Here is a 12,696-nt window from a genome sequence, read left to right on the forward strand (position 1 = left end):
GCGGCGCGGCCGCTGCCTCTATTCCTATACACAGCGTTTATTGAACGCTGTGTACAAGTGATCAGAGAAGACAGAAGCAGCAAAAGCTGCTTCTATCCTCTCCTCAGGGTCCCGACATTCAGCCGGAGACCCGACATTCAGCTGCCTGTAAAAAGTCTATGGCTCGAGTTTTAAGGACCCTGACCGCTGGCCGTAAAAACACAGCCAGCGGTCGGGAACCAGTTAATAATGCTACCATGAATAAATGGATAGAGAGTATTACTAAAAATTACACAGTTGAGTCACATTATTATGACCGCCAGCTAATACTCAGAGTAACCGCCGTGTGCAGCACGGACAGCAGCTAGACGGGCTGCAAGTGACTCAATAAGGTGCTGGTAGGTTGTCTTAGGTATCTGCAGCCTTGCTGCAGTGCATCCCGCATTTGCTGGAGGGTGAAGGGGGAGTAGCCATAAAGCGAACAAGATGATTCAGGTCGTCCCACAAATGTTTAATTGGGTTCCCTAGCGAATTAGGGTTCCAGGAAAGTACTTGAAAGTCTTGGTCGTGCTCTTCCACCCACTGTCGGACATTTCTAGCAGTGTGACATGTCGCATTGTCTTGCTGGAAGATTCCATCTGCCCCCGGGAACACAAACTGCATGTATGGGTGGACAAGATCTGAAACGATGGATTCATACTCAAATTGGTTCAGAGTGCCTTCCACTTGGATGAGTGGGCCCAGAGAATGCCATGAAGATATTCCCCAGACCATAACGCTGCCGCCACCAGCTTGAGATCCTCCAGGAATGGTTGCAGGGTGCTTGTTCTCTGATGTTTCTCGCCTGACACGCCAAATGTCCATCCGTTCGATGAAGCAGAAAACGTGACTCATCGAAGAAGGCACCCCTTTGCCCATCATTGGTGGTCCAATTCCGATACTGCCTTGCAAATTGAAGCCTTTTTTCCGATGCACCTATGTTAGCAAAGGAGCAGTGACCAACCATCTGTTTTAGAGCCCCATACGCAGTAGGGTTAGCTGAACTGTTGTTCTATACACACGTCTGGTAGCCCCCTGGTTGATTTTCACGATGAGCCGCTCCCCACTCTCGATACACTTTCACCACAGCAGCATGCAAACAATTCACAAACTGCGGTGTTTAAGAAATACTGCCACCCTTGACCCGAAAGCCCATAATCATCCCTTTTTGCAACTCTGCTAAATCGTCCCTTTTACCCATGGCAACAATGAGTGATATGTGTTTAGACAGCCTATCGCACACCTTAGATACCCACCAAGCCAGCCCACGAGACATCACTTACGCGCTGCTGACGTCAAAAGTAGGAGGTGGTCATAATAATGTGACTCGACAGTATATAAGCCCTTGATATTTCCTAGTCGGATTTATTGAATGTTTTTAGTGCAGTTTTTAAGTTAAAGCCAGGAGTGGATTCAAACAACGTGGAAAAGGAAATAGGAAAGACTGATATGTCTGCTCATTTTTTGGATCCACTCCTATTTAGGGTGCAGTCACAAAAATATGTTGGGAAAACTTTACAATGTAATCCAATGGGAAAAATATTCAGTAGCTCAGATTTCTCAAGGAAAATATGAGGCAAATACACCATCAAAATTGTATGTGTGATCCTGGCCTTATAGCTAAAAAAAACTGCCTTAAAATCTGCAAGTGTGATTCCAGCTTTTCTGGTAAAGCTGGTAGGCAATCAATATGCCTGCCATCAGAGCCCCCAATAGTGTTAGGGTATGTTCACAAGGCCTATTTTCAGACGTAATTCGGGCGTTTTACGCCTCGAATTACACCTGCAAAGACGGCTCCATTACGTCTGCAAACATCTGCCCATTGCTTGCAATGGGTTTTACGATGTTCTGTTCAGACGAGGTGTAATTTTACGAGTCGCTGTCAAAAGACGGCACGTAAAAAGACGCCCGCGTCAAAGAAGTGCAAGTTACTTCTTTGGACATTTTTGGAGCCGTTTTTCATTGACTCCATTGAAAAACAGCTCCAATTACGTCCATAATGGACGCCGCGAAAAACGCGAGTACTTGCAAAAACGTCTGAAATTCAGGAGCTGTTTTCGCCTGAAAACAGCTCCGTAATTTCAGACGTAATTTGTTAAGACGTGTGAACATACCCTTACTCGTTTTTCTAAACACCTGAATGTCAATTCATTCTATTTATACAGTGGCAATTCCTCATCTCACAACAAGCCATGTAAGTGTGGGTATAGTGGCCATGTGATTCTGACGCATTTTCTGTACAAGAAACTGACCTTTTTTTGTAATAAAAAAATGCCCGTTGATTAGACGGTGCAGAATTTTCACCACACACACACACACACACACACACACTTTTTGGCTCAGTTCTTTTAAGCCCAAGATAGAAGTGGATAAAAAGGGAAGAAAAGATATAAAGAAAAGATTGATGCATTCCTTTTGTGGAATTTGCAGTTAGATAACATGGGAGTACATCACGTGATGGGGAGAAGCAGCCCCTATAAGGAAGACAACACATGTTGCGAGTTATAAAACCGTGCACACATCCACAGTGTTGTCTCCACGTGAGGGGGGTGGGAGATGACACGCTGCCTTAACTCTTTGTTTGGGAAAGTTACACAAGTCCTGTACTCCGCCCATATCCTCAGTATATAACAGGAGCTGAGCTGCTCCATGAAGCCATACACAGACATGGAGGCGAGGAGTGCACTGCTGCTGGGGCTGCTCTCTGTACTTGGGATTGCAGTAACTGAACAAGCGTCTGTTGCCTCCAATCAGAACCAGTCGCCTTCATTTTGTGGCACCCGAGACTGTCCAAGGTATCAGCTGGTGAAACAATATGATGTAAGTTTTGGGAAAAGATCTATGGATGTAGTGAAGCAGATTGTAAGTTTTAATAATGCTGATCATAGTCATAGCTAGAATTCCACCTAACAGCATAAAATTACCAACTCTCTTATGTAAAGTAGTTACAAATTCTGTGGTGAAAAATTACACAAAAAAGAGCAGTTTTCACTAGAGTCTGTGTGCGAAGCCAACTTCACAATAGTAAAATTGATGTGGTTCGGCTAATGGAAATCCACGCCATTGTTCAGAACAATTATTATTCTTGCACATTAGCAATCGCGGTGTTCCGTTAACTATCATTTAAGGAAAAATCGCCATATATGAAAGCGCTTATGTGCCATAAGCCCTGGTGACTGAAATTTAACCCTGTATATGCCTTCAGTACTTTTGGTCTATGTGACTAGTATTTAACATTTGACTATAACAGTAGAGACCTTGGGCTTACTAAATGCTCTGTATTATTCATTTAATGCTTGTATAGGATTTATGCTTTATTAAATATTTTACCTATAATTGGTCCGCATATCACTAGAACATTCTAATTGACTATTTATTGATTATTGTATTCTAATTGAGCTTTCAAATTGTCAGAACTTTGAACATCGTGACTATGAAGAAACCCGTTGGGTGACAACCTCCCTAAAACAGGACATGATTGGCATAGGGATGGTGATCAGCTTCAGACGCCTGTTTAGCTATATCACTGGGAAGAACGCTGAAGGTATGTTGAAAAATGAAAATTGCGCCAAACCTTTCAAGGCAACAATGAGTCAACCAATTATCTAGAACTTCAATCTATACAGAAAGGTGGAATTATGTAAAATAATAATCTTTATTTTCCATCACACAAATATGGAAAAACCTAGGGAAGGGAGGCGTATGGAATCTAGGAACCAACTATTTGTAAGACCGTTTTGGATATTTAGTAATGTCCCTGTTTTTGAGTCAGAGTGATGATGAAACCGGGATCAAGTCCCGAATCTGTAATGGTAGTAAGTAGACGTCTGTGCTGGTCCTGGCCAGTAGTAGGGCAGAGGAATCTAGAAGGTATCAATCTGATATCTATTGCTGCTGTAAACTATGCTAGGATCCTGTTTTGTTTTAGGGGAGGGGGTGTTAGAAAGGAGGACCTGCAGACTTGTTCCCTCCATATCTATCTCAATTTTAATGCAAAAAATTAATATGTAGGAATCTGCCCATACAAAGATATAATCTAGCCAACAATGTAGTAACTTCCAGACACCGGTTGATGAGATATCTAATGTGTCCTGTAAATGAAATCTGACCTTGCAGTCAAGGTTTTGCTTGAGGCAACAAAGTGTCTTGTATTTCATACAAACAAAAAAGCTTGAATGACAGTATGGGCCCATTACTGCCAGGTGTTTGTCATGGACTACCTTCCTCGCAGAGTAGGTATTGACATTTGGCTGTCCAGTGAGGCATTTGGGAGGGTGTGTAGTGTATGCTGAAAACCTAATACAGCAGCATTGTGTGCCACAGACACTTGATAATGGAATATGCATTTCTAACTTTTGTTTCCCTCTTCAGGGCTGAATATTAATATGACTGTACCTGTGGTGATCAATATTCCATCAAAGCAACAAACGGCTGGTAATTCCACAATGTGTTTCTTTGTGCCCCATGAAGTAGAGAATCCGCCAGCACCTACAGACCCTGCAGTTTATCTTGAGACATTTGCTTCAGCTTCTGTATATGTCAAGTAAGTCCTTTCTAGTCCCAGTGTCCTATTTTAGGAAATGGTTATTGAAGAGAAAACTAAAAAAACTGACTTCTTTAGCAATGTTTACCACGTAACATGATAAAAAGCAGATCCTGATTAAGTTTAACAAAAAACAAAACAAAACTAAGGCCTATTTCCCACAGATATGTTTGTGCGTATTTTGGTATTTTTTTTTTATTTTTTCTGGCATTTTTTGAAATCCTACAGAAAAGCTTATAGGAGAAATGCCATGCCCAGAACATGCTGCGTTTGGGGAAAAAAAAAACCCACTGACCATAAAAATGCCACAAACCAAAATGCAGTTGTATTTATGATTTTATATTTCACTATAGACTTTAATGCAACATCTGGCTGCACTAAAACACATTGTAGAAACGCCATGCAAACCACTGTGTGTGAATGTAGCCTAAAAGAAGAACACCTCTTGCACACGACTGAGTTGGGGCTGTGAAAAACGGTCCGTGTCGGCCGTATTTCCCTGCTCGACCGCGGTACAGGTGAACGGGACTCCTACCATCATAGACATTTATGATGCTAGGAGTCTCCGCCTCCCCACGGAACTTCTGTTCCATACTGAACAAAATTATACAGTATGGAACAGCAGTTCCGTGGGGAGTCCGACTCCTAGCATTATATAATGTCTACGATGCCAGGAGTCCCATTCACCTGTACCATGATCGGGCCGGGAAACGCGGCCGACACTCGGACCGATCTCGGTCGTGTGCAACTGCACTTACAGATCTCCGTGTCTATTACCTGAATGTGGCGGGTCTGACTAATCGCTCCCCTGGCAAATGGCTAATTTTGCTGGGGAGAGTTGCTGTCTGCTATACATTTCCCAAGCAGCAGCCACTGCATGTGAAATGCAGTATTACATGCAGACATCAAATGAATTGCCAAACATGTAATACGTTGGCGGGTAGAGTCCCCTGGAGCCAGTTGTCAACAACTCTCTGGCTCAGAGGGGAGTCCTGACCAGCGGATGCCCCTGAATGATATCGATACGCACTAATCGGGCATATGAAAAGGGGGTCTCTTAATAAGACAACCGCTTTACAGAATGCTCAGCCCCACCACTGTTGCTTACATTACTCATTATCAGTATATCTTTGAAGGCCTGTTCTGTAAGAGTATATTATATATTTTCTCTTTTGCCTGTTGCTCATGCGGATCTTCCATTCCTTTTAGGACTTTTGGAGGATATGCCTTGGACTTTATGTATGCCAAGCAAGCCAAAACCCTTGCGGAAGAGCTGAGGGCCCATGGTCTGACGTTTGATGACACATACTTTTTACGTGTTGGCTACAATGATCCTTTTACATTTCTCAACCGCCACAATGAAGTGTGGTACATAGCAAAGTAAATTCAGCAGTAGGGTCATCCCAATGAGTCCTCATTTAGCCAGTAGCCAAATGTGATCAATACTCCTCCATGCCTTTGTTGCTTTTTTGTGTCAGCCCTGAAAGTAACATCCATGCTTTCTGTTGTAATATTTGGTAATTGGGACATACCAGTAAACAGTAGCCATCACTGCTCGGTGGCTAAACATTTAGGGCTGTAACAAATGGCTCCAATTTCAGAGTCCAGGAGAACCCCTTTAAGTCTCTTTAGATTTCCTTGTTTATGTAGCATGATCTCATAGCACTTTTTTAGTTTTTTTTTTGTAACATTAAAGTATTTGATTGTAGAGTGTGGCTCTTTTCTGTTTATGTACCTGTCTGGATTATATATTTTGTCTACATGTAATTGATCACATCTATTTATATACATGATTAAAAAAATAGTAAAACCCTTGCATAGGCAAATAGATTTTGGTTGCCTGCAGCTGCCACTATAGAAGCTTATTGCATGTATTTATACATTGAGTGGGTGATGTCACTAGGCATGCACAAATAGTATGGCTGACAGGGGTCACTCACCCAAGAGAGTAGGCAAGGGGCTGTGTTACACACCTGTTCAGTCCCGTTCTATTCAGGTTTACGTCCACTTGCATAGAATGTGTTATGAAAATTATTAAACGAACTATCCAGCTGTTATTGACACAACCAGGACAAGTTCTATGCTTCCAAATGTAAACCATTAATTTTCCTATTCACTGCCAGCAACCAGACATATTTAAAATGGTGAGGAAGTTGTTTTATAAAAATCCAGTTAATGCAATCGCACCTCCCACTAACAAATTAAGGCCGGATTCACACGAGCGTGTGCGTTTTATGCGCGCAAAAAAATGCAGCGGTTTGCATGTGCAAAAGGTACATAATAGCTCCATGTGTCAGCAGCGTATGATGCGTGGCTGTGTGATTTTCGCGCAGCCGCTATCATTATGACACTCTGTTTGTATGTTTGTAAACAGAAAAGCACATGGCATGGTACTTTTCTGTTTTCATTCATAGTTTTTACTGCTGTTGCGCGAATCACGCGCGTCACACGGAAGTGCTTCTGTGCGTGATTTTCACGCACCCATTGACTTCAATGGGTGCGTGATGCGCGAGAAACGCACAAATATAGGACATGTCATGAGTTTTACGCAGCGGACACACACTGTGTAAAAATCACTGACTGTCTGAACGGCCCCATTGTCTAACATAGGTCCATGCGAGGCGCGTGAAAATCATGCGCGTTGCACGGACGTATATCACGTTCGTCTGAATAAGCCCTTAGTGTGGATGGGAGAGTAGGCAGTCTGGTTGATTTTGCAACCAGATTGCCCACTCTCCTTTTCAGAGTCTCCCATCCACACTTAATGCGGAAGCCTCTCTTACAAAGAAGCTTTCCAGGGCAGAATTCCCGTGTTGTGCGGTTGCATAGGTGGTCAGACCATCCTACCTTCCACCGTCACATTTAAAATTCTATTTTTATTGCAGTCATGGGTACCACGCTGAAATTTAAATCATCCAATGGTTTATTTCACTTAACATTTTTCTATGTTTTTGTAGGTACAAAAGGTTTTTAACATACAAAAATCCCAATACCCACCCAACCACAGAAAAATGTGCACCACAATATAAGTGATTACATCACAGGTATCAGATATAAACATATCCCCATCTGCAGATGGTGTTGCTCAACATATAGTAAAAGACAATCATGTACAATAACGAAGCTAAGGCAGACAAAAATTGGCCCCCATAAATAGGCAGAATGGTCATCTATCCTACTCAGACTATCCATGGTAAATCAGAAGCCTGCATCGCTCAAATAAGACCCGGCCTATATTTAGTTAATTCCCTGGATGTCAAACCCGGGGTATCTATCCAGCGCACCCAGAGCTTGTCAAATTTGTGACTAGTCTCCCTTTTTCTGTACACCGCTTTCTCCATACCAAATAACCAGTTAATCTTGTCCACATCTACTCTCACAGTGGGACCTGTGCTATCTAACCAATGCTGGGCAAAGAGCTTATGGGCCATATAAAGCATCCTAGCCACTGCTATTTTTACCAGCTTCCCTGGTAGGCAGGTCCTCAACATAGCCCAGTAAGCATAGAAATGGGGAAGGAACAATATTGACCTTGTAAACTATGTTCACTGTCTCTACCACGTATCTCCAAAACTGCGCTAGTTCCAAGCATGTCCATAATATATGTAGCAAATCAGCCGATTGGGTCTGCCAGCTTGGGCAAAAGGCATTCAGGCGCACCCCACTGTTAAAGAGTAATTTAGGCGACTTATACACTCTATGAAATAAATATGTGACAACCTGTGAGCTTCACCCAGTGGGAGCGGAGGCACCCATCTCAGAATGTTACACCAATGATCCTCCTCTAAAAGCCCAATATTCCCCTCCAATCTTTCTTTACTTTTCAGATGTTTGGACAAAACAACTTCTAATAAAGCATTATATACATAGGAGATAATCCCAGCAGAAGTTTCCGCTCCCTCAGACATCTACTTTTGTTAGAGGTAAACCAAGCCCCTGTGGTACTCAATTCAGTTTGCCAAGCATGTTGGAGGTATTTATAAAATTCTGTTTGAGGAATTGCAAATACCTCCTTTAGCTGGTCATAGAAACATCCTCCCTCAATACCTGTTGGATCATTCTCACACCCTTCTGCCTCTGCTGCTCAAATCCCTCTAAAAAGTGTGGTAACCACAGGGTATGCCCAGGGGTGGAATTCAAATTTTTAACAGGTTCTCTGTTTTGCCGACAAAGACATACGCGCCGGGGGGAGCTCGCGGTATATCACGCCATGGAAAATTATTCTAATAATCAAATAAAACAATTACAATATTCCAAATACACCCTATATTAAAGTGGACTCTAGATAAAGAAATTTCCTGTCCAGAATGTTTAACCCCTTAATGATCCCTTAATAGCGAACGCCGCATCTGAGTGGTTTTGGAGAGAGGGAGGGAGCTCCCTCTCTCTCCCACCGACACCCGGCGATACGATCGCCGAGTGTCTGTGTCTCCAATGGCAGCCGGGGGCCTAATAAAGGCCCCCAGGTCTGCCTGGAGCGAATGCCTGCTAGATCATGCCGCAGGCATGACCTAGCAGATGCCTGTCCGGTTTAAACGGACAGGCAGTAATACACTGCAATACAAAAGTATTGCAGTGTATTATAAATGCGATCAGACCATCGCATAGTGAAGTCCCCTAATGGGACTAGTAAAAAAGTGAAAAAAAAAAGTTTAATAAAATTAATTTAAAAAAAATTTGAAAAACAAATGAAAAACCCACTTTTTCCCCTTACAAACTGCTTTAGTATTAAAAAAACAAAATAAAGTTAAAAAGTTACACATATTTGCTATCGCCGCGTCCGCAACGACCCCGACTACAAATCTATTACATTACTTAACCCGCACGGTGAATGTCGTAAAAAATTAAATAAAAAACGACGGAAAAATTGCTGTTTTCTGTGAATCCAGACTTTACAAAAATGTGATTAAAAAGTGATCAAAAAGTCGCATCTACTCCAAAATGGTACCAATAAAAACTACAAGTCTTCCCGCAAAAAAAAGCCCTCATACAACTGCATCGGCGAAAAAATAAAAACGTTACGGCTCTTCAAATATGGAGACACAAAAACAAATAATTTTGAAAAAAAAGCGTTTTTACTGTGTAAAAGTAGTAAAACATACAAAAACTATACAAATTTGGTATCGTTGCAATCGTAACAACCCGCTGAATAAAGTTATTGTGTTATTTATACCACACGGTAAACGGCGTAGATTTAGGACGCAAAAAAGAGTGGCAAAATGTCAGATTTTTTTCTATTCCCCCCCGAAAAAAGTTAATAAAAGTTAATCAATAAATAATATGTCCCCCAAAATGGTGCTATTAAAAAATACAACTTGTCACGCAAAAAACAAGACCTTATACAGCTATGTCGATGCAAAAATAAAAACTTTATAGCTCTTGGAATGCGACGATTCAAAAACGTAAAAAATAGCTTGGTCATTAAGGTCTAAAATAGGCTGGTCATTAAGGGGTTAATGGTGCTCTAGTTGGTTTGTTTATCTTTTAAATAGCTGCATTCTCTGGTGACATAATGCTCAATGTCCTTCTGCATATATGGCCAGAAGACTTTGTCTTACAAGATTTACAGTTCTTTCTACTCCCATATGTCCCATTTGCTCATGCAGTTCTCTGAATACTGTCCGGCGATATACTTTTGGCAAGACTAATTGTGAATTATGCCTAGTCTTTCTATACAGAATACCATCAGAGTTCAAGTACAATTTAGGCCATTCTCTGAATAATGCAACTACAGCAGGTGGTTCTGTTTTTCTCTCCTTTTTACCTAGTGTGAAGGATGGTCCATTTGCTTATAGTCTCTGTATTAAATTACATTATGAATTATCAAGCAGGAGTCCGAATTACTAAGATATGTATTCTCCATTATTTTAATGACCTTTCCTCTACATAGTTCTGCTCGAGTCTCAAAGAAATGTATTATCTCTATGTGTTCATCTTATGGCCTTCATACATCCATGCTAGCGGGTTGACTGAATGCCCAGACATAAAAATTCAACTATTTGTCGTTATCGCAACAAACTCTCTCATGGGAAAGAACAGTTAATACCACCCCATTGTATGCTTGTCTTCAGGTGTTACCTGATGTCAGCATTTTAATGAAGAATTATAATTATGTACTTGAAATATTCTTATGGTCTGCTATTGGCTGAATAAGAATTATTGTCACATTGCCTCTGATAGGTTGGCAATTAACAGAAGAGTATTTAAAGCATACCAGCAGCGTCTGTGTGTTATTTCTCCTCTCTCGATATATATCAGTATGAAATCTCCAGATTAGGATGCTGGATAAAGATCCTGGCATGAGTGTCTGTTGGAACACTCGTCTAAATTTCAGTCTATTATATATTTTGAGCCATTGACTTCCATGATACTGGAAATCTGTTTTGACCTTTGTAGTGTAACATTCTCCCAATGATCTTGTCGTCTTCTTGTGCTTTTCTGATTGTTTCTTTTGGGAGCTGGTTAACTGTTGTTGTAGAGCAGTGTTCAGCTTCTATAGCTGCAATATCTACTGTTAGAGGACACCACCATGGCGTACACTCTTCCTGTTGTATTTGAACTGCTTGCACTGTGCTAGCAATAGCTTCCATGCTAACATCTCGGGAACATTGTTGCATGTCCTTCTCAGGATCCAGTGGCATCCTAGACAATCCATCAGCATCTCCACTAACCTTTCCTGGACGGAATTTGATGGTAAAGTTAAAATCTGACACCCACCTATGGCCAGTTGCATTTAATTTTGCTGTAGTGAGAACATTGGTAAGTGGATTGCTGTCTGTATATACCACAAATGATGGACTGTAGTATAAGTAGTCTCTAAAACGCTCACATATTGCCCATTTCATTGCTAAGAACTCAAGTTTCCCAGTGCACTATCACTTCTAATGCAAGTGATAGTTTTCCTCTGCTGCTGTTAGACTTCTTGAGCCATACCCAATCACTCCCAATTTGGCATTTTGCCTCTGATATAGTACAGCCCCGAGTCCTTCCTGGGATGCGTCACAGTGAAATATAAATGGGCTGTTAAAATTAGAGTACCCAATCACTGGTGGCTGAACCAAAGAATCAATTAGTTGCTCCAGTATTTCTTGATGATGAGCAGTCCAATTGATGGGCTGTTGGGCAGGAAGTTGACCTTTGCTTTTCTGTTTAGATCTGTCTCGATTTGCTTGCTTTTCTGCGGTTGATGGTGAAGTTGATCCTACAGACAGTAGACCATATAGTGGAGCTGCAATCCGAGAAAAATTATATGTGTGGTAGTAGGACACAAAACCTAGAATTTTTCTAAGCTCTCCCATTGTAGATGGTGGTTTGCTTTTCAACGCAATTACTAGGGCAATTTCTGCTGGGTCCATAGTATAACTGTAGCGTCCATGACCGCGGGCCGTCGGGTTCACTCACCTCTCAACGCCTGCAGCCATGGATTTGTGAGTGCTGGTCCCCATCTCCTTCCTAGGAGACGCTAGCACTCACTTCCGCTCCGGTCTGCTGTGCCTCATAGTGTGTGCGTGCACGCTCATGCCCGCTCTTAAAGGGCCAGCGCGCGCAGATGAAAATCATCATCATCATCAACCCACATGATTTCCTGATCCTTGCCTGAGCGTTGTTAGTTTATCCCAAGTCTGTCTTGCAAATGGTCCCTTAGTGTTTCCCGTTCCAGATGTTACCCGTGCCCTGTTACCTGTTCCTGTATTCTGAGTCGTGTCCTACTGCACCTGCTGTGGTTTGCCACGTCTAGTGTCTTCTGCCACGTCCAGCGTCTTCTGCCACGTCCAGTGTCTTCTGCCATGTCCAGTGTCATCTGCCATGTCTTGTACTGCCCGCCACGTCTGGCACAACCTGCTGCACCGACCTCCATCCGTGCTGAAGCCACAGCCACTGTCTGGACTAGTTCAGGTACCTGAGTGTTACAAACTGCTATAGACTTTTATATAGACTGTGACCTCGTCAGCTGCCTCTCCGCTACGGCGGAGCGGCCTAGTAGGTCCACATACCCTGTGTCTGTGACAGTATGCTCAGGCCATGGAACCCGCTGGCCAGCCCAAGACCGCAGTCCAGAAGATACAGTCGGAGATGCATGACCTTCGCACACGTCAGGATCAACTGTTTGAGGCTGTAAATTTTATCGTGGTCCG

The 12,696-nt window shown here is 42.4% G+C and overlaps 1 protein-coding gene across 1 annotated transcript; it reads left to right on the top strand.

The window, feature by feature from the left end:
- The first annotated feature begins 2,652 nt into the window (after positions 1-2,652).
- LOC142760058 (heme-binding protein 2-like) lies at positions 2,653-6,269 on the top strand. The gene is made up of 4 exons (XM_075862963.1): positions 2,653-2,838; positions 3,433-3,562; positions 4,390-4,561; positions 5,771-6,269. Exons 1-4 carry the CDS (start codon positions 2,668-2,670, stop codon positions 5,943-5,945), a joined length of 648 nt encoding a protein of 215 aa, XP_075719078.1. The 5' UTR covers positions 2,653-2,667; the 3' UTR covers positions 5,946-6,269.
- Positions 6,270-12,696: the final 6,427 nt, after the last annotated feature.

Source organism: Rhinoderma darwinii, chromosome 4 (genome assembly GCF_050947455.1).
Source record: "Rhinoderma darwinii isolate aRhiDar2 chromosome 4, aRhiDar2.hap1, whole genome shotgun sequence".
NCBI classification, from domain to species: domain Eukaryota; kingdom Metazoa; phylum Chordata; class Amphibia; order Anura; family Rhinodermatidae; genus Rhinoderma; species Rhinoderma darwinii.